Source organism: Erpetoichthys calabaricus, chromosome 1 (assembly GCF_900747795.2).
Source record: "Erpetoichthys calabaricus chromosome 1, fErpCal1.3, whole genome shotgun sequence".
In the NCBI taxonomy this organism is placed as follows: domain Eukaryota; kingdom Metazoa; phylum Chordata; class Cladistia; order Polypteriformes; family Polypteridae; genus Erpetoichthys; species Erpetoichthys calabaricus.
The window spans coordinates 213953427-213975477 of record NC_041394.2 but is presented as its reverse complement, the minus strand read 5'-3'; the positions used below and the strand labels follow the sequence as shown (position 1 = coordinate 213975477).

Here is a 22051-nt window from a genome sequence, read left to right as displayed (position 1 = left end):
TGTTCGACGTTCATCTGACGTTAAAGTTAAAGTTATAAATGCTCCATGCCAAGGAAGACTCATTCAAGGACAGGACACCATCTTTACTACTAATGTTGTGTACAAAGAAATATTCCACTAAACCATTACTCTGTGCCAAACACTGTATTTTTGGCTTTCTATATGCATCATCCACACCTGTACACTATTCTATATCTAATTCATACATCTCACTCTTTGTCATGCCCCAACGCCAGGGGTTGGCGAGCGAAGCGAGCAGGGGGCGGAGCCCCCTAGTGTGAAAGAGTCTGGAGACGCCACGGTGAACATTAAGCAGCCTGTAACATCATCCAGCATGACCGGTTTGATAGTGGGTCATTAATGGTCTGGTGAGGCCTATCCTTGGAGAGCTGCACAAACCTCCACGTGCTAGGCAACAGTACCCCAACTGCGGTTAGGTACCGGGATGAAATCCTCATAGACACGGTTACACTTTATGCTGGCGCAGGTGGCTCTCAGTTACTCCTAGTGCAGGACAATGCCTGGCCTCATGTGGCCGTAATGTGTAGGCAGTTCATGGATGATGAAGGCCCACACATTCCACAGCCCCAAATCCAACCGAGAACCTCTGGGACATTATTTTTTGTGGCATCCAATGCCATGAATTAGTACCACAGACTGCCCAGGAGCTCACTGATGCCCTGATCAAAGTCTGGGAGAAGATCCCCCAGGACACCATCCTCTCATTAGGAGCATGCCCAGATGTCACAGGAGTGTATGCAGGCACATTGGGAGTCACATTAGGAGTCGTCATGATGAAATTCACACAAGTTGGATCACCTCATGATTTCAACTAACTTTTGGTATGATGTTGAATGCAGCAATCGATCGTGATTTTAGTTTCTATTGACCATTGTTATATCAGTTTGTTCTCAAAAAATTGCATATTATTACTTAAAGATTTTCCATTTGAATATTATGTTCATTAAGATCCAACGTGTGACTTGTGTTCCGTTAAGTTTTTGAGCAGTATATAAAGAAATCTGTCACATCCCTTCTATTAGTCATAAACAAGGTACATGTCTCTTGTTGACAAGTACCACTCACACTCAAGCAACACTCAATTAGACCATCACGACATATGAACAGATAACTTCCAAACACCTAAATTAAGTTCAGCATTTTTCTTGCAGAAAACATCTTAATGATTTTTAATTATTGTGCAAGTCTCACTCATCATATTTAAAACCGGAGATAAATTTTATATCAAGCCTGTGAGAATGCTCAAAAGGGGGTTGCATATCCACACTTTAACAGTGGGTGTTTCATGGTGTAAATCAACTCATAGCATAAGACAGTATTTCTTATATTAAAATCAAATTACAGGCAGACATGAACTTTGCATCATCATTTGGGGCACACTATAACTGACAACATAAGCCTGTCATTCCATTACTATTAAATATGCTGTCAAGTACTAATCCAATTTACTTTATTACATGCATTTTCTTATTCGACTTAATAAAAATGACACACTAACACAGAGTACTTTTATTTAACAAATAATTCAGAGGTCAAGAAACACTACTAGGCTTCCTTTATACCAGCACCAATAACTGTTTAAAATTGCCTCACTGAGACTAACCGCCAAGTGAGAAGTTTTCTTTTTTAGTTTTCATTCTTTTTATCCATTTTGATGTATATGTAAGTGGGGTTTGTTGGTTGTCGTAATATTATTCATTTATTTAGGCTTCACTAACAAAGACAAAATTTCCTACAGAGACAAAAAAAGTTCCATCTACAAATGTGCACAGTTCAATACTGCATATCTGGTCATCCCGTTTTTCCTGGCTAGGACCCTGCTCACAGTAAGTATGAACGCAGAGGGCACAAGATGAAGTCCACCCAATATCAACCAATGAGATGAGCTTTAATGGAGGACTAGAAAGTAACCACAGCATTAATAGCAAGATGCAGGTAGATACTATATAGGTTCCAGAAATTTAAATAGAAGGCAAGGATGGGCTTTAAGCCAGACAAGTCTAGATCACTAGTGTTGAAGAGAGGAGACTTGGTCAACTCATTCAATTTTAGCACAGAGAAGAATGTGAAAAGTCTTGGGAAGGTGACTGATTACACTTTAAGGGACACTGCATCCATCAATGTAATGGGCTAGATGCCTGGTTAAAAATAATGGACTGGTCAGCACTACCAGGGAAGTTTAAAGTGTGGATGTACCAACACTGAAACTGGTCTAGAATCTCATGGCCACTCCTGGTGTACAAAGTGCAGAAGAAGCAAGATTTCTCCACAGCAGGCTTATGGGTGTGGGAACTCAAGGTAGAACTGGGCTGGGATCTTTTAGGAGACGTCCTGCAGAATGGTAGCAAGGAGGGGGGGGGGGGGAATAAAAATCGGACAGCACTCTGGAGGGGAAGTCGACCTGGACACATGTGGAGGGCTGAGCCTCAACAGATTCAATTCCTCATTCAGGCAATATATGTGTGTTCCACAGTCAATCTATCCTTCCTATACAGGGCAAAATAGAGACACCAGCTGGCCAATTATGCTCCAAATGTGGAACCCTGGAGTATATTTTGATTGCTCCAAGGCACTAGGAGAGGGAAGATATTGATGGTGCCCTGTTCAAGTTCTGAAAGTCATGACAGAAGCCATCAGCGAAGGGATTAAGTGGAGCAAAAATGTCTGTCCTTCTAAACAGGCATTCGACTTCACTAGAGCTGGTGAGCAGCCAAATTCCCCTCTGCAAAGGATTGGCAGATGATAGTGAACCTGGAGAGACAGCTTACGTTTTCTCCCAGCACACCAGTCACTATCTTAATGACAGATATTGTCCTCACCTCTGAAGCCCCCTAACAAGTTCTTCTGCAGGAGCCGATGGTCCCATGGGAAGATTATATGGATATGGCTCTCAAGCGAGAGTTCTCCAAGTATGAGGAAGTGGTCAGGGATTATAAGCCAGAGCCCTTGGATCACTAGCCACCAAAGGACAGAGGAGAAGAGACATCAGCAACACCACCAGAGCAGCTGAGAAAGCCTCTAGATAACTGTCACTCAAGAGAGTTGAGCCATGGCACTGAAGTAGCCCATTTGCTATCTGGCCAAAAGCCGAGGCCTTATCAACCTTGGCTGTATCACCTGCAGGAAGAATGTATTATACTGAAAGATCTCAAACATTTGAGGAAAACAGTAATATCACTGAAGATGTCACCACAAGTATCACAAGATGTATTTACTCAGTACCTGTGTTTTTTTTTTTTTTTGGTTATGATTAGCTATCATATCTTCTAACTTTTACTGCATTTCCATTCTCTCTCACTGCTCCAGGAATTCCTTTTAAAAAAAAAAAAAAAAAAAAAAAAAAAAACCCCAATAGCTCCTACTTGGTAAGGAGACTTAACTTCATAGTAGACTTTGGAAGGGAGTTATCACAGTGCTGAGCACTTTGCAATTCAATGCTACACTTGCCTGGTCTGTGCAGTCCAGGGCGTCTAAATATTTAAATTACAATAAGTAATATGGGGCCCAGAATTTGTTAGCTTTAATATTCTGCAAATGTTTCATTTGTGAGCATTTTACTACAGAGGAAATTTAGGAATGTTTGTGGTGATGGTCCGACTCTGTGGCATGCAATGCTGTGAATGGTACAAAGCACAACTTTGAATAAACCGTTTGTAAACATAATACAAACTGGGGGGACTGGGGGATGGGACACAACACTACTTACCATGAAAATAAAAACAGATCAGTGTTACCATGCATTGAAGAATCTCCTTCGTATTTAACAGCTAAATCCAACTTTTCTACGTTACGTCAAGCGCAGGTACCATGTCAATTGACAAAGAAAACATCTGTCAATCAGGTGGGGCCTATCAATAGCACGGCTTTTTTTCGAGGTACAATCAATATACATGCAGGTAAGGCTCAAGGAATGCGCCAGTGTTATTTTCCTAATTCATTCGTTTTGTTATAAAAATTGTACATTTAATGGATGGACATCTGTCAATCAGGTGGGGCCTATCAATAGCACGGCTTTTTTTCGAGGTACAATCAATATACATACAGGTAAGGCTCAAGGAATGCGCCAGTGTTATTTTCCTAATTCATTCGTTTTGTTATAAAAATTGTACATTTATTATATATCCACATATATATACAAACATGGACATACAATAGAAGTCGCGTGGAAGTACAGCATAACGAACCCGGCGCATTTTAACATTCTAGCACAGTAACAATTTTGCAAAGCTACAGGACAGCAAACAATTCACAATGATAAATGGAAAGAAGAAAAAACGTAGGCTCTTGCCAACCATCGTGCCAGTTGTGTTTCAGTATATTTCAACAATTACGCCGAATCCATATTATAAGTTGACAATTCACCCATAAAGAAAAAAATAAAAGAAAATTTTATTAACTGACCTGAAGCTCGTAATGAAGGCCTCCCTGTCAGTTTCTCAAATTTATTCAGCTGGTCTAAACACTTGGTATTTTCCGCACCTCTTGAAGATGACATATCTTTGAAAAAAATAAAATTATTAAAAATAATAAATAAAATATATACGATATAATTAAGCAAAACCCTCCTATGCGTAAGACTTCAACATCCCTGACGAATTTCGTCGACTAGTATGTCAAACATACTAACAACCAATTATCAGCGTTCTTAAATATGAACAACCAATCAACGCGCGTCTTGTTGAAGGGTGTTTTAAAAATGGGCGGTGATAAAAACAAACGCTTGCTGCAGTGATGAATTGATAATAAAGAAAGTGTCATTTTAAAAGCTGTAAACGAAAAAAAACTGCAGGATATTAAAAATGCGAAATATACTATAAGGACAAGGAAGTTAATTAACAATATGATTTGAACGACTGAAAGATTTATTCACATACTAGTTACAGAACATACAATTGACTTTATTTAACGCTTTAATTGTGTTTTTACTATTTTCATTGACTTAGTTTTCTATTAATCCTTTTTCGGTCTTTGACTTTGCAATAATTTCCCCCAAAATATCACAGAAGGAACACTTTATATGTTACGAGCATCACTTACATGGCATATGTAAGGGTGCCGGAAAACTGCAGTCTACATGAAAAAGCGCCTTGAAGAAGATATGACTAAGTCCTTAAGATATGTCTATCCGCATAATCGCATTCCACATGGCGGTGATAGTAACTTAAGGTATGAAATACTACGTGCAAACATCCAAAGAAACAGTAGAATTGATTTTAAAAAGACGCACGATCGAGGGGAGGAGCTCAAATTTTAATGATGAATTAGTAAAAAATGTCAGAGCTACGTAAGTGCCAAGAATAGCTTTACCATTTCATTACTTTATATTGTGAAACATATATGTATAGTGATTGCAATCCCAAAATAGGCGAAAAAGTAACGTAGTTTGATTAATTCTGCACATCTTGCTACCGCAGCCACCAATTAAATCGAATACCTGGAAATGTATTGTTAACATTACTGTTACAACACAGTTACAATTTATAATATTCCAGTCCATTTGGTTCATATAATTTAGCTGCACCTTTAACATGGTCTGTCAGTACAATAATGAAGAAAGTTGCTATATAAATTTTATTATTATTATCATTATTAAGAATGTGGACCTAAAGTAAATTTTAACCGTTTATTACAAATAATACAGTTAAAATGTACAATTCTGGATGTACTACAGGGTGCCCTATTCTCATCCAGACACAAAATGGCTAATTTTAAAAGAACACACCATCAAGAAACCATAAAAAAATTGTTTCCTCTCTAAGTGATGCGATACTTGACCTTTCTCAATAGGGAAGAGCATCAAGGATGTCTGCCAGGAGACAAGTAATATTTCTGTAGTGGACTAGAAGGCAGACCAGTGTCCCTGATAGGAGCAAATGAGACTGTTTAAACTCGGTAGCACAAGAGCTGGCTTTAAACTTCAGTGTAGTATAGTGGTTAAGGCATTGGACTTCAAACCCTGAGGGTATGGGTTTAAATCCTGCTACTTAACACTGTGTGACCTTGAACAAGTCACTTGACCTGCCTGTGCTCCAGTTAGAAACCCAAAAAAGAAATGTAACAAATTGTAACATAAATGTGAGTCGCCTTGAATAAAGGTGTTGCCCAAATAAGTAAATGTAAACCAGGGGTGTCATGCTCAGATCTTGGTGAGCTGCATTTCCTTCAGGTGTTCATCCCAGCCTCTTTCTTAGTTACCAATTACTGCTTTTAATAGAACAAACATTTTTTGACATAATTTTAATTGACTTGATTTTTAAGTTTTAGAACCCAGCTAACTTGATTTGTACCTGTGTGGCCATCATAAAATATCTGTTTCAGTAAATTATTTGCAAAGAAGAAAAGTGGTTGCCTAAGAAATACAGATCTATTCCGGTCCGCAAAACATCCAGATGGTGCTCTCAAAAGCAATAAATAAAAAAATAAAAAAAATAGTTTAGTAAATGTCTGGTGTGATAGAATGAGACCACTAACAAAACATAGAATTAAAAGTGTTCAAGTAACAGTAGGAGTCGGCTTCTAATTATGAAGCTGGCCAGAGTTAAAATGGTGGTTCTCCAGCATTTGAGTTTGAGGGCTAAATCAAAGGCCACATATATTGACCTGGCCTTTGTATGCCATTTATACTGATTTTATTTTTGTTACTTTGAATTCTCCATTGTATGACCCTTTGGTATGCATTTTACTTAAAATACACACTCTTTTTGATGCTTGGTACTCCTTGGAATTTATTCAGATTATGGAGAAAGAAAAGGGTGGTTTCAGTGTATTCCAAAATATGCACATTGTCCATATTATATGTTGACAGTCCATGCATAAAATGGTAAGAATAATATAAATTGATGAAAAAAGTACACAAAATTATACACTTTAATTCTTTATCAGAATTTTAATTTTCATTAGTGCTTTTATTAGTGCTGTCACAGGTGGCTGGAGGGGCGACCCGGCCAGGATGCCCAGGAGGACCGGAGGAGAGCTTGCGCCTCCCCCAGACCACGTTGGGGCGACCGCCCTGGTGGCTATGGGGACCACGGGTACAGAGCTTTGAAGCTCAACCCTATAGGGGCCTGGGGTCACTGCCAGGGGGCACCCCAATGCCTTTGGAGCCCTGGTCCTCAGCACTTCCGCCACACCCAGAAGTGCTCGGGGGAAGAGGATCAGGGACACCCGTAGTGCTTCTGGGTGCGGAGCCGGTACTTCCGCCACACTGGGGAGTGCTGGCGGAAGTTAATCGGAAGACAGCGGGAGCACATCCGGGTGTGTATAAAAGGGGCTGCTTCCCTCCATTCGATGGCTGGAGTCGGGTGGAAGAAGATGGAGCTCGGAGGAGAGGAGTGGAGGCGGTCAGGAGAAGAGAAAGGCATTGTGTTGAGGGCGTGGACTTTGGGGTGATTGGTGCTGCGGCACTGGGTTGTGTGTGTTCACCGTTGTAAATATTTGTATAATAAACGTGTTGTAGTGCTTAAGAATATGTCTACCTGTCTGTGTCTGGCCTGTACGCCACAGTGCATATCTCCATATCATTGTGTTGTAAGGGTGCATTCATTTTAGAATTTTGTTTCTGAAGTTATCTCATTAATGGTACAGCCCTCTGCATCACTATTCTGTGTATCTGATATTTCATCTGCTCTGTCATTTTTCAGAAATCCGATCACTGTTACACTATGTTGCTGGGTATGTGGCACATTCTACGTGGGAAGAGACATTATGATGGTTAGGTTGTAAAAGATGGCTGCATGATTTAAAATGCTTCTTTGTGATAAAATAATGAGACAACTTCTGAGAAAGCTTTACTCTTTAAATAAAGAACTTTAAATAAAGAATTCAGATAACTAGCCTTTTTTTCTTACCTTTGTCATGTGTGACGAGCCTTCTATAATATCTCTAAAAATCTCTGCCACTCAATTATAAAATTTAGTCCATCTACACCAGTATTTCTTAAACCTTTTTAGGACTGCGAAGCCCTAAAAAAAAAAAAAAAAAATGTTGATCCACTGAGCTGAAAATAAAGAAAAGGAAGTTGCAAAATAATCAGTTATGTGAAAAATATGTTAAACAAGAAAATAATTATAATATTTGCATATACTGTTATGTTTCGGGCATGATAGATGTCTATATTAAATAAATCATCAATATTTAGCATAAGATTTGTTAAAGGTAGTTGTACAGTAGGCATCATATTTATTCTATTTTGAAAATTTGTTTTTGTTGCAGGGACTACAAAAATCTCACTTTTTGTGTAAGCATGTAAAAGCAAACTGTAGTATAATCCTAAATAGTAACTTATATAAAAGTCCACATTCTCTAATATTTTTACCTAAAATTCCCTACACTAGTGTTAAAATTATTTAACATAATATCTGAGGAAAAATCAGTTAACATATCTTGTTTTTCATAGATATATAATTTCTTTACTTGTTCACAACACTTAAATGATCCACAAACCACAAAAAAAAAAACTTCTGTTAAATGCTGACTTTTAGGAAATATTTTCCACAAGGTCACAGTTTTTGTTTGACAGCAATATAATTATTTATGCTCTCGGGTCATCACAAAGTCTTTTAAAAATGTGACCTCATAAAAACAGAAAACATCCACATGTAATAAAAAACAAAACTTGAGTACTCATATTTAGATAGATAGATAGATAGATAGATAGATAGATAGATAGATAGATAGATAGATAGATAGATACTTTATTAATCCCAAGGGGAAATTTATTACACAGTTAAAAAAACACAACAAAAACACAACAATATTAATATGTTCAATTTAGTTAATGCATACAGATAGATGTCGGTGACTGCATGCATCAAACAACTGAGATGTTTAGTAACTAATATGACAAACAGCAAAACATCTGCTGTCTGGTTTGGTTCAGCTCAAATCAATGCAGCAAGAGATGCAATTCGTGTTGAATCAAATTCAGACTTTTCATTGATCACTGTTAATTTTTATAGAAGCTACTGATATGCAAAGCATTATGACGGATGGCTTACGAAACTCTGATAAGTTGGAACACAGTTTAAGAAATACTGGTCTAAATGATTATGGAAAGTTCCTGAAGATCACCAACAACTGTCATTTTATCGATATAGGACACCTGACCATAAGAGTTAGGTTACAGTATATTGTAAATAGTTAAAGAATAAAAACTTTTAGGCAGAAAGTTTGCCTGCAGCATAAATGTCCGGCAACAGACAAGTGCATTTTCATATCTGAAATATGTTTGGAGACATATTCAAACAACAGGACACCAAAGTTCTACTTAAAACACATGAAGTTCACAGGACAACCTTTTTTGAATTACATTTGGGATATTTCAAATCAAGCACAAGTATGTTTTAAGAGATCTTAAAATGTATTTGAGATATCTTAAAATGCAATTAAGTTATTCTAAGATCTCTTAAAATATATTAGAATGGCAAAGACAAGTTGCATCAACCAGGGATTATTCAGCATCACTATGAACTGGCATTCCATTATGTAAATGAGCAGCTTCATAGGCAGTGGCAGGGTGCTATAAAAACGGTAAGCCTGCAATGTCAAAAACAGAATTCCAACAAGTGAAGCAGCTGTGAGCAGTCCTTTTAAGAGTAGAGAACCACCTAAAAAAGCCATATAAAGAGCAAAGAATCCATTCTATTTCAGTGCTGGTGCTACATTGGTGTGAGAAGTGGGATGAGCATAAGATCTACTTCCAATTTAGCAAAACACTGAATACAATGGAGATTGCAATGAACCTGCTTCGATTTTCTATGGAGCTGCTGGAGAGTATCAAGGGTTAGGTCTGGGATCTGCAGTGCCATTTGCAGCATCAGTACAAGGAGGAAGACAGCTGAGAGACTACTTCCTGTGTAGCTTCACTAACACTTATCCATATGCAAAGGCTGTTTGCCTGGGTGCACAGATGCTGGTGGAGCCTCACTTTCATCTTATGTAATTGGGAAAAGTGTGGCAGAATTCTTTGCCACTATCCCCCAAGATGGGTCTTGTGAAGCAGGGCCAGTGGTAAAACTGTGAAGGCAAATGGTGATGCAAATTGCAGAGAAGTTACAGAGCAGCTAAGCTGAGCTCCAGACCTGGAACAGTGTTTGCAAATATCAGTTTGCTAAAGGAAAACAGTCATAAGATACATCTGCAGCTCCAGACAAGTGGTTGCCGGGGATGTAGACTTCTAAGGTAGGGCTATGTAATGGCCCATCAACCTAGTGTGAGTCACCACTAGCAATATGTAAAAATATTCTTTTTAATGATTCAATTAATTTCGTTCAGTTCACCAAAATGATTAAAATCTTTTAATCACTGATTTGATAACTTCTAAGCTATATTCTAGTTTAAAATGTAGAATAGTATCATAACAATGTAACAAGTTTAAGCACCAACAATACAAACAATATAAAAATCAAGCAACAAAATAAGTAATGTACACATAATAATAATAATAATCCTCTTTATTGAATTTTTAAAATAAGTAAAATTTCACCAATAAATAGAATTGTACTGCAAGTCTTTTGTCTACAGTTCATTCCTCTGTTCAGTACACGTCCTGATTCTATTGTTGAACTAGTTCAGTGTGTGCACTGTATTGACAGTCACTTGTCTTCAATTTGTGAACAAATTTTAACTGATTCTCCAGATCAGTAGGGGGCATACTGGTTCATTCAATCAGTCAGTGCACTGAGACAGTCATAGTCACTCAATAAGAGTGAACCAATCAATGGGAGGTACTTGGTGTCATCTAATAAGTCAGTCATTGGCTAGATGTCATTATGGCCATTTTGCTGAAACAGTTATTGATAGGCTATTTCCCAAAGATAGCAGCCAATTAAGTGAAGTTAAGATGATAGGTCCAGGCTGTCACGGAACGTAACATAAAACGTAGCATACACTGTGTGTGCTTCAAAAAGATTTGTTCTGTAATGTCACTGTACCAGTATGTTTATTCAGAGACCGAAAAGTACAAAAGAACTAGTTTGTTTCATTGCACATCACTAGTCGCCACCACTATGAGCAGGCATTACATCATATAAATTAGCAGCTTCAGAGCCAGTGGCAGGGGTACCTGTAAAAATGGCACGGCTGCAATGTTACAAACAAAAATCCAACTAGTACTGCAACAGCAAGCAGTCCTTAATGGGGCCATGTAAAGAGCACATAATCCATTCTGGTGCTACAGCATTCTAAATACTGCATTTTAGATATCAGAAACTGACCAGGATATCATTTGTAAATACCCTGAGATGCAATCTGATTTCTAAAAATACATTTATTATATATATTTTTTTTTTGTTCTTTATTTCGCCTTATACAATTTCTTGTATTAGGAATTTGGTAGTTTTCGCATACCCCTTGGGGTCAGAGCGCAGGGTCAGCCATTGTACAGCGCCCCTGGAGCAATTACAGGTTAAGGGCCTTGCTCAAGGGCCCAGCAGAGCAGTGGCCTTTTTGGCAGTGACGGGGATTCGAACCGGCAACCTTCGGGATACCAGCGCAGATCCTTAGCCTCAGAGCCACCACTCCACATCCGAAGTAGATGTATCATAGATATCTACAAAAGGTATTTTAAAATGTTTTCATAATTTAAAAAGGCCGTTAATCGACAATTACAGTACAGATGATTTTTCAGCCACATTGCCGTTGATTGGTTAATGCGATGCTAAAAAGAGATGCATAAAGTGTTACGTGCTAAATTTAGGACAGTGCAGTTTAGCTCACAATTGGAAGAATTTTCCCGGTCCTTTCTTTGCACGGAACCAAAACGCCGAGATATCGTTGCAAGGGGAAACAATGAGCTTAGGACAGAATATGGCGGCGCAGAGTGGTTCTTCAGAAACCAGAGATCTTTCAGGAGAAAAATTGAAATCGCCGCAAGTTACTCCGCAGAAAGTTCGACAGATATTAGCAGAGTGTATTGCAACGGATAACCTTGCTCTGGATATGTGAGTTTTATAGACGAAGCTGTAACATTTCATAATGATTAATTTTATCTAAATGTGTCCCTCTGAATTGTAGTCTGTTGATACGAACACGCTAATATAAGTAATTCTAAGTTTGCTGTTTGGTTAGTGAATGAAGGATAAAACTACTCAAAATATCATTACAAAACATGACATTTTAATATATTATCCTTACTTAATTTTTAAGTATCTTCATTTAAAGATGTTCAATTATTTTGATAAACGTTTTTTTGTAAATGCAGGAATGCTCCCTAACGACTTCAGTGATCTGCATTACAATTCGCATCCCTCTCGTCCAGTATTGGTTCATGCTTTATACTTTCGAGATAAAAAATACTGGAACGGTCAAGAGCCTAGTTTAACTGTCCACAAGCAAATGCAGCCTGGTACTGTATATACTTTAAATAGCTGAAAGGTGTTTGGTTTTGGTGTACTACCGGCAGATTTAAAAAAAAAACCTCTCCAGCCCTCTAGAAGTATCGGTTTTCTCCTAATTCTGTTCCATTTCACCCTTAAAACTGAGAACCCAGATTTGTTTTTGTAAAATTGTTAAGATATGCATCTATCTATCTATCCGTCATTGCTAGCAAAAACTGTTTTCCTTTCTCGTTAAACATAATGGAAAATAAACGCCATTTTTCTGATTTTTTTTTCTTCTAGTAGTATTGTAATAGAATTTTAAAAAAACATTTTGAACAGCACTTTCAGTGTCAGGAAAGAATACTTGGCCACCTCAACCAACACCTGTCATTTTGCGGCTGCCGGCTTGACACATAATTGCTAAAACAAATGCAGAATAAAAAATTTAAGGTTACGTGTGTTGTATTTTTGCAGAATCTGTAGAGACTACCAGAAACCCACCATCCACCACCCCCCTAAACCATAATATTTCCTCTAACATGCTTCACAGTTCTGTTACTGTACAAGGGGGGCTCCGCCCCCTGCTTGCTTCGCTCGCCTACCCCCGGCATTGGGTATCCTGAAATACATTAGTTGAGCTCGTTCGTCTTGGAGCCGTGCCCGCTCTGCTTGCGGCATTTCAGGTGCACGTTGTAGGCACCTGCGTTCATTGATTTTATCCAGCCGGGCTTGTGTTTGTATATCCGTCAGTCGAGCTCGTTCGTTTTGAACCCGTGCCTGCTTTGCTTCCGCAGTTTCAGACGCGCGTTGTAGGCGCCTGCGTTCATTCATCCTATCTAGGTGGGCTTGTGTTTGTATCGTTGAGCTGTATTGTGTTTGAATTCGGTGTAAAGCGTTCAGCGATTTGTACAATCCCAAGCAGCACATTACTCCTAACTTCACCCCGCAGTAGTGCCACTCACAATATGGCGGTGACGCCTGCGCCTTCCGTAGTAGTGCCACTCACAATATGGCAGTGACGCCTGTGCCTTCCGTAGTATCATTGTGGACCTGTGGGGCCGCCATAGCCTCTTCCGTTTGACTCTGGGTTGAAGCGCAGAATCCTCTTTTTTGTATGGCTGTGTCGTTAGCTATGGGCGCGTTGTTGCTTCATTTCTCATTCACGTCAGTTGAGCTCTTTTGTTTTTGGGCCGTGACTCCTTCGTTCGCGGTGGATACGACTTCGCGTGCGGTCTATGAGACGCGCGCTGTGCGCGCCTGCGCAGTATGTCTCATGGTCCCATCACCGTGTACCTGCGTCCATGCCATCCGATTTACCATTCTTGGTTAGTAATATAGATAATGACAACTCTTATCTTTATTTCATCTGTCCAGAGCATATTGTTCCAGAAGGCCTGGGGCCTCATGCATAATGCCATGCGTAGAACTCACACTATAACATGGCGTAAGCACAAAAGCAGGAATGTGCGTATGCACAGAAAAATCCAGATGCAGGAATCTGTACGTACGCAAACTTCCACGTTCTTCCACTACATAAATTCCGATCAGCGTGAAAAGTAACGCACGTGCGCGCGCCTTCTGTCCCGCCCCAACTCCTCCCAGAATTATGCCTCTTTGAATATGCAAATCAATATAAATAGCCCTTAAGCTCAGCCTTCTGTGAAAAGACAATAGGAAAAGCATGGGGGAAAATATAAGAATTTCAGCGAATACCAAATGGAGGCAAAGGAAAAACGTACTATTTGTTGGTTTAAACAGTGGTATAATCAACAAAATGAAGTTGGTCAAGTGACAGAGTGTCGGAAAAACTCGAAAGCTCAAGTTCACAAAGTCGCACAATGCCCGAAATAAAAAAGAAATCACATATCAAAGTCGCCGTGAAAAGGCAAGTCGTAGCCCACCATCTGCGTGTCATATGAAAGCTTATTAGGGTACAGACAAAAAAAATAGGCACACAGTGGGGGAAAAAAGCACGAAATGTCAACTTTAATCTCGAAATTTCCACTTTAATCACGTAGTTTATTTTGTCATTAAAGTAGAACATCATAAACTTCATCTTAAAATCCTTTCATTTACTAGTTTCCCAAATCCCATTGTAACTAAATTAGCACATTAAATGCTTTGTTCTGTATTTGATCTTCTATGTGCTCTGTGTGTGAATCACTACCTGCTTCTTAAACGGGCTTTCTTTGCTGTGCCATGCGCGACCTTCGATGAAATAATTTATTGCATCAGTACTGTCTCTTTCAAACGTACTAACCTCCTTTTCCTGTCCTTTTCTTTCTCCAAATACCCAATTGCCACACAATCAGCTCTGTAATAGACGTGAAGCCATCTGTAAGCTTAGAATTCCGATTCTTCAAAACTTTTAAGGAACATTGAAATATCTTCGTAGTACATGTTTAATTATTCTATCCATCTATCCTTCCAGTGTCACGTCAGCATGAGCAAGAATACAACGCAATGCAGGAACAATCCATGAACTAGCTAGCGCTGCGGCACCGTGTCCTCACATGTTTAATTATTAACAATACAGATTATTTAAATGAAGTTAGTTTTATCTGTATAATATAATCAACATATTTTGCTGCATTTCATCTTAAAAATGATATCGTCATCATATGTAAATACGCGCTTTATAAAGTGGCGCAGGTTGTGCAATATTATAACTGTATCCCAAGTTTACAGTGAGGTGATTGTACTTATAAGTACAAACAGTTCTACAAGGAGCACTTGATGGACTGATTTAGTGCGTTTATAGTTCTTGGGATGAAACTTTTTCTAAACCGCAAAGTCCGTACAGGAAAGTCTCTGAAACGTTTTGCCGTGGCTCAGGCAGCGTCTGCTTCATGCTGTATACTGATAATTCTCTTTCCGATCAGCTGCTGCTGTGATTCCCCACTCAGATACAGTGATATAAATACTCCGAGTGGTGCAGTGAGAGTAATATGGAAAAAGATGATCTGCTGTGGCAACCCTTAATGGGAGCAGCTGAAAGAGGAAGAAGATGCATTGAGAGTAACAACGCTAAAGCAGTTATGGTATTTGGAATACTATGGCTATTCCCTGGACCATTATATTGCTGCAGGTTAATTACAATCAGATGCATTACACTAATAAGAAATATGCAGTTAGTTTCAGTGTATTTATAAAGCCGTGTCAGGAATGTGGGTCTAAGAAAGAAAGAGTGACCACACAGGAACAGTAGCACTGCTTTGACGCTGCGTGCCGCCAGTCTGCAAAACCGAGTGGAGAAATTGCGTACGCCAAGGCATGAGGTACTGTGGAAATGTGCGTGGCTTTACGCCAAGTTTAGGTTTTATACATCGCGATTTGTGCGTGGAAAAGTTCGTACGCCACATTTCTGTGCGTACGCACCGTTTATATATGAGGCCCCTGGTCTTTGCTTATATGCTCAATGGCAAACGGTTCTTTTGTACAGCAAAAGCTTATCTTGACCCACCATGCATGCATGTCAAATATCTGAATTTATGTGAATTTCCCCTTGGGATTAATAAAGTATCTATCTGTCTATCTATCTATCTGATTGCATATGCATGCACTTTGACACCGACTTTTGCAGATGTAACCTGGAGATCATGCAATGAAATTTTGAGGTTCTTGAATAGTATCAAAGGGTCAGCTCCTAGGCTGTTTATCATGGTCCGGCAAGCCCTGAACAAATTCTACAGTCATTTGAACTCTATACAACTTGTGACTTTTCTTACAGTGGAATAATTGGTTTCGAATGATTTGGAAATCTTTTTAAAGCTCTTTTCAGACTCCTAGGCATTCACAACCTTATTTGTGAGGGCCTGGCCTTGGAGAGCTCTTTTGTTCTTTGCATGATGACAGCACAAACGTCAATAGCAAAGAGAATACCTGACCCTAGATATGTGTGGTTTAAGACAGGGCCCACTTGCATACGCTCTTATCATTGGCACCTTATCTGAACACCTGATTCTAATTTTATAGATTTGAAATGATGATACATGTCAAACGGGCGTGCTTACTTTTTCAGTGTGAAAATCTGCATTTTTGTTAATTTATATTATGAAAATGAATATATACCATATCAATTTTATACAAAATGTCATTTGTTCAAGTATATCACCTTTATCTGTAGGCATTGTTTGCATGAAGAGATAATATTCACTCAAGTTTAAAAAGTCGTCAGTTTGCAAGAGGTGTACTTACTTTTTCACATGGCTGTACATAGCCTGTTTAGAATTTCTAGTTAACCAATCATAGGTGTCTAAGTAAGACAGCTGAATATACCATGTCTGCAAAGGTAGTACCCAAGCTTTGAATCGAGGACTCTCGGTCTGTGAAGCAATAGTGCTCACCACTGCACTTCCATGGATGGAAACTTTTCTGTTACTTTTTTTTTTTTATAAAAGGGTGTCAAGATGTGCTTTGATAATTTGTTCTACAGTAGTTTGCCAATCCCCTTAGTTGAAGAAGTGCTCAATGGTTTCCATTCTGAATGCAGTTGGTTGTCACTTCACAAATGTTTTTAGGATGTTTTCCAAGCAGTAAGTTGTATATTTGTGAGTACATGTTTAATTTTCATTAAGTAATGAATTTTACAAAACTTGTTTTAGTGTTTTAACAACTTTTGTGAAAATTACTTTAATCTCCACTTGTTTTTGTAGTCCGGAACCTGTTGCACAACAGGACTCTGTCAATGGAATTGAACTTGCTGCTGGTGACATTGTGAGCAAAGAAGCCTTTTTCAGCAGAGTGGAATCATATACAATATCCTTTAAAACACTTAGGACATGTAAGAAGCATGTATTTTACTGTACATTTTAAAAAATATTTTACATGTGTTTGCAGTCATAGCATAGTGTCCTACATATAGGCACCAAAAATACAATATCGGTTTAATTCTTTTTAAGTATTGAATAAAAATACTTACTTTGTGATTTCTGTTCTTTTATGTATGTGTCAATGCCATATAATAGCTCAAATGACGAATTATATTGTTTCCTGTGACCAGTCTTTGTCCAGTATTTGGCTTGTAGGTTGTCAAACTCTGAAGAGATTAACACTATATTTAAAATAATTATGCTCTTATTAATTAAGTTTCCCCTGCTCTTTTCTAGAAATAGCAGTATACTTAGCAACTGCATATTTAGAATAATGAACACATTTTTTATGGTTCTAGCATTTACATCTTGACATTTTTACAGGTGGTTTCACTAGTTGCTATGAATGTTTCTTAAACTTTTAACTTTTTCCCCTAAGGCTTTGATGTTTTGGAATATAATGCACATTCAGACTAGAAATTGGCTCCAGAACATAGATTATATGGAATTAGAAGATTAATTCATGGAAAATATCTAGCCATCTCATTTGTTAAATACAGCACTTTGATAAAGATTTATGTCAAACTTGCATTTGGTAGTTGCCTAACTATAAACACTATTAAAAATATTCTTAACCTGTGACATACTCTTTAAAATGGGCTGGAAAACCTGCAGAACTTTCTCCACTTCAGTGTGCCAGATATGGATGGATCAACATTGACTTTGAAATGTTAAAATGCTCGAGCTGTCAGGCCTTTCTTTGTGCAACTCTTCAACCTACACAAGATATTGCTAAATGTAAGTCCTGGTGATTATTCTTGCAAAGTGAATTCACTTTTGTAATTTGAATAGCAATTTGAAACATTTTAACCAATTTATTTACAGATAAACAAAGAATAGAAGAACTGCAAGCTTGTTTAAAAAAGTCCCATGAGAAATTCTGCTTCTGGCCAGATTGCCCAAGTCCAGGTTATTTAATTTTTCTAACAATATATTTTTGACAATTTATATTTTGGAGAGTGAAGAATTCCAACTATAGTAGTTGGCTGCAATTATGCATGCATGTTGTTTTTTTAACTGTTAAATCTTGTGTAATTTTCCAGTATGCTGTAAGGTTTTCATACTTACTCTTTGAATAAATGTCATATAATCTATTTATGAAGGATTACATTTTGCACTGTTGTAATTAGTGATGCAACAATACCGATGCTAGTATCGGATTTTGGTCCGCTATAGTGCTCCTGTACTTGTAAAAATGCCCTGATGCCTATAACCGATACTATTAACACTCTTGTACGATTATGTGACCTGTAAGAAGCAAAAAAAAAAAAAATAAGAACAAAGAATGTCTGCAATATGAAAGTTTTTTTTTTTTTTTTAATTTTTTTTTTTAATGATAAAAACCAAACCCTAGCGAACTGTAAACTGTGAAAGTAAACATTAGAATGAACATGGCAAAATTGCCTCTGGTGGCATGCAGCATCAGCCCACATTGTGGCAGACTCTAACAAGGAGAGAAAAAAATATCAAACAAGTTTGTAAAAAAGCATGTCTGCTGCTTAGTGCACAACTTAACAGCTGTCAGTTTCACAAGTAACATTTTGAGCAGCTCTATTTGTCCAATGTCTATCATCACCTTAACTGTACATTGGAGAGATGAGAATTTCGTTCTCTATTTTTGTTACGGTGCGTACAAAGCAGTTTCAAGGTTCCCATACAGGCCACACAATAGCAGATGCATGTCAGGAAATGCTTGGCACTTGGGCACGTTGCGCTCTGCGACAATGCCAAAATTATGATAAAAGGCATAGATGATGCTGGAGTCCCAAGTTTTTCCTGTGTTGCTTATACACTTCTGGCTGGCAGTAGCAGAGGGTTTTTTTTTTTTGCATAGCAAAGTGTTGCAGATGCTATGACAGTTGGGCATAAAATAGTTGGGCATTTTAACCATTCCATTTTAGCATACTCCCATTTAAAGGACATTCAGCATCATCACTCTACTCTATCCAAGGTGTCCTTTTCTAATAGACTCTGTGAAGCACATCAGTTAAAAACAGCATGTTATAGACATAAGGATTAGTTCTTTTCAAATATCAATACAGCCAAGGAAGCCAAAGAGATAGTGTTGCTGGGGCTGCAGGAATTGTGTGGCCCAGAGGTAGCTGGACAAGATTATGCAGCACTGCCTGCCAAAGGTCCCTGGAGGGACCAGCCGAGTAGTAGTTTGGCGTGTATGTTTAATGAGATCATAGGTGACCTTGCAGCAGCATTAATGCACTGTGTTTCAGTAGCTGCTGCCATACAGCTGGAAACATTCATGGGAGAGACCACAGTTTCTCATTCAGACAAACCACTTATTTACTGTTTCCTCGCTTTGCCTCTGATGTCAAGGAAATACTTTTCAGCACTATGCAGTAGTGTAGAGTGTGAGAGATTATTTAGTGCACTATAGTATTGTTAATGAAACCAGAAACAAGCTCACAGGTGAACATGCAGAGTTTCAAAAGGAATCTGCCACTTACCTTTCCAAAAGAGTCCTAGACATATCTAGTGGCAGTTGTCCCCCAATGACTTTGACCTGTATATCTTTATGTCACTGAGCTAACTATCTTAAAAAATGAGATACCAGTAGGAGAAATGTTAGTTATGTTTAGCCAAATTCCTATGAACACTGTGTTCTTCTATTACATCCCATGTTGAAAGACTTTAAACAATGTTGGTTTAGTTTACATACATTAATTGTATGTGATTTTTGATTTTCTTTCCTGTGGAATTTGAGCCATTTTAAAAAGGTGTTGTAATCTAATCTCTGTAATGTACCCTACTTAGACTTGTTTATTCACTTCTGCATTATTTTATTAAAAATTATGATGTTGACAATGAAGCTGACAATTGATAGATATAAACAAATACTATCTTCCAGCTTCAATACAGTGGTATCGAAATCAATGAATACTAACAAAGAAGTATCGGTAGTCATATATGATCTGAAAAAAATGGTATTGATGCATCCCTAGTTCTAATCAATGGTATGTGCACTATAACATCCAGTCCTATCTGTTAATACATTATTAATATTTCTAAGCTGATTGTCACTAAAATGTGTCTTTGAAATGCTCCATGCTGTAATCTGCCAAACACATGAAGTACTCAGAATCCTGATGGCCAGACGGCATTAACAAGCTTCCCAATACACTCTTGTGGCAAACATTTTCCAGGTTTATCCATTCTATTACATAATCACAGAGAACTTTGAAATTACACTTTTTAATTATTAAACTAAATGTTTTTTAATGTTCTAGATCACTACTGGACTTTGCCTTTAAGTGAATATTCAGTGCTACTCAATGGACTTGTGCAACGTTATAAAACTTTATGCCTTTTAGAACTGCAGCTGCCATCCATTAAACCTGAAGACCTTAAAAACATGGTTTGTTTTAAATCTTTTCTAAATTGCAGAATGCTGGTTATGACTTTTAAATACAACAATGGAAGTACCCACACAGTTTAGGAGCATCTAGTACAATTTGTAGGCATATACTGCATTATATCTTGAGGAACCTGGGTCTGATCCCCCATTCTGTTTACTGTGTACTCTGTTGAGTCTGCATATCTACTTCAAGCATTCAGATTTCCCTCAAATCTTATACATGTATGGTAGCTTTACTGACTGCTATAAATTAGCCTGGGATTAGTGAGAATAGGATTGTGTCCTAGAATGGACTGGTTTTGGACTAGTGTTATTGATGCTACAAGGATGGATTCAACACCCTATAGCCAAAAAGCAAGTTCACAAAATAGACATCTGTTCATTTCCTCTTTTTGGGTATGTTTTGTACCATATTACTCTAATGTATTTAGACAATATAAGGCTATTGTCCTAATAACAGATTTTAAACTGTATTTAAATACTTTAGATTAATAATCCTTTCTTTTTTTAACTAGTCTATAACTGAAGATACTATGAGTATTCTTTTACACCTTATTGAGGACAACCTGAAGGAACAAGGGACTGCACCTCTTAAATTTTTTGCAGAGCCTCTTTCTGTACAGATGTCATCATGTATCTTGGCTCTTTGTGGTTGGACTACCAGGTAACTACTTAAAGGTTTAAGCAACACTGTTGCATGTTGAAACTACAAAGTAGCTGGACTGGCATTCTTACCAGGACTAGTACGTTTTGCTGCAAAAATGCTGATCCTGCTGGTGGTTTTACCCAAATATGTGGTTTATACACAACATAGTGCCTTTCTAACATCTAAAATCTGAAACATTCTGAAACCCAAACATTCCCCATCTCCTATACCCTTTCTGTGTAGTGGAAAATTAAAGACAAACATTTTTGATCCCTTGCTTCAGAATTTATAAGCACAATTCTGCTTTGTTAGATTATTTTAATAGTCATGTTATATATATGTTTTCTACAGTACATTATTTACTATTGTTGTACATAATACTGTTTGATGCAGTTATATACTGTATGGATCCCCAAGTGGAAATTTAAGAATGAAAAAGATGTTAAAACAATGAAGCTGAGTGAGAATTTGTATTTTTGGGCTTACTCTAGAAAACGGAAGCTGTCACAGTAAGGCATATTTGCTTAGGTTTGAAATCGCATGGGTAGTGCTCTTAAATATAGTAATTTAATGATTAAATTCTTTACTTAAGGAGGCACGGTGGTATCTCTGCTGACTCGGAACAAGGAGAACTGGATTCGAGGATTGGGTGCTCTCTGTGTGGGGTTTGCATGTTCTCAGTGTGTCCTTATGGTTTTCCTCTGGGTGGCCCGATTTCTTTCTAAAGACATACAGGTTAGGTGGATTGGCCTTTGTGTGTGTTCACCATGAGATGGACTAGTGCTTTTCAGGGGTTTCTCCTGTCTTGCACCATTTTTTTGCTCAA

The 22051-nt window shown here is 38.0% G+C and overlaps 2 protein-coding genes across 3 annotated transcripts in view; one reads left to right on the top strand and one right to left on the bottom strand.

The window, feature by feature from the left end:
- Positions 1–4648, bottom strand: part of klhdc10 (kelch domain containing 10) — a 107666-nt gene extending 103018 nt beyond the window's left edge. For both annotated transcript variants that reach the window (XM_028811405.2, XM_028811414.2), the window contains exon 1: positions 4423–4648. In XM_028811405.2, coding sequence (XP_028667238.1) covers positions 4423–4516 — 94 coding nt within the window. In that variant the 5' untranslated portion in view covers positions 4517–4648. The remainder of the gene's footprint in view (positions 1–4422) is intronic.
- Positions 4649–11755: 7107 nt separating this feature from the next.
- Positions 11756–22051, top strand: part of zc3hc1 (zinc finger, C3HC-type containing 1) — a 28911-nt gene continuing 18615 nt past the window's right edge. Inside the window, exons 1-6 of the mRNA XM_028811393.2 lie at positions 11756–11960; positions 16994–17096; positions 17797–17947; positions 18035–18118; positions 20452–20579; positions 21095–21243. Coding sequence (XP_028667226.1) covers positions 11809–11960; positions 16994–17096; positions 17797–17947; positions 18035–18118; positions 20452–20579; positions 21095–21243 — 767 coding nt within the window. The 5' untranslated portion in view covers positions 11756–11808. The remainder of the gene's footprint in view (positions 11961–16993; positions 17097–17796; positions 17948–18034; positions 18119–20451; positions 20580–21094; positions 21244–22051) is intronic.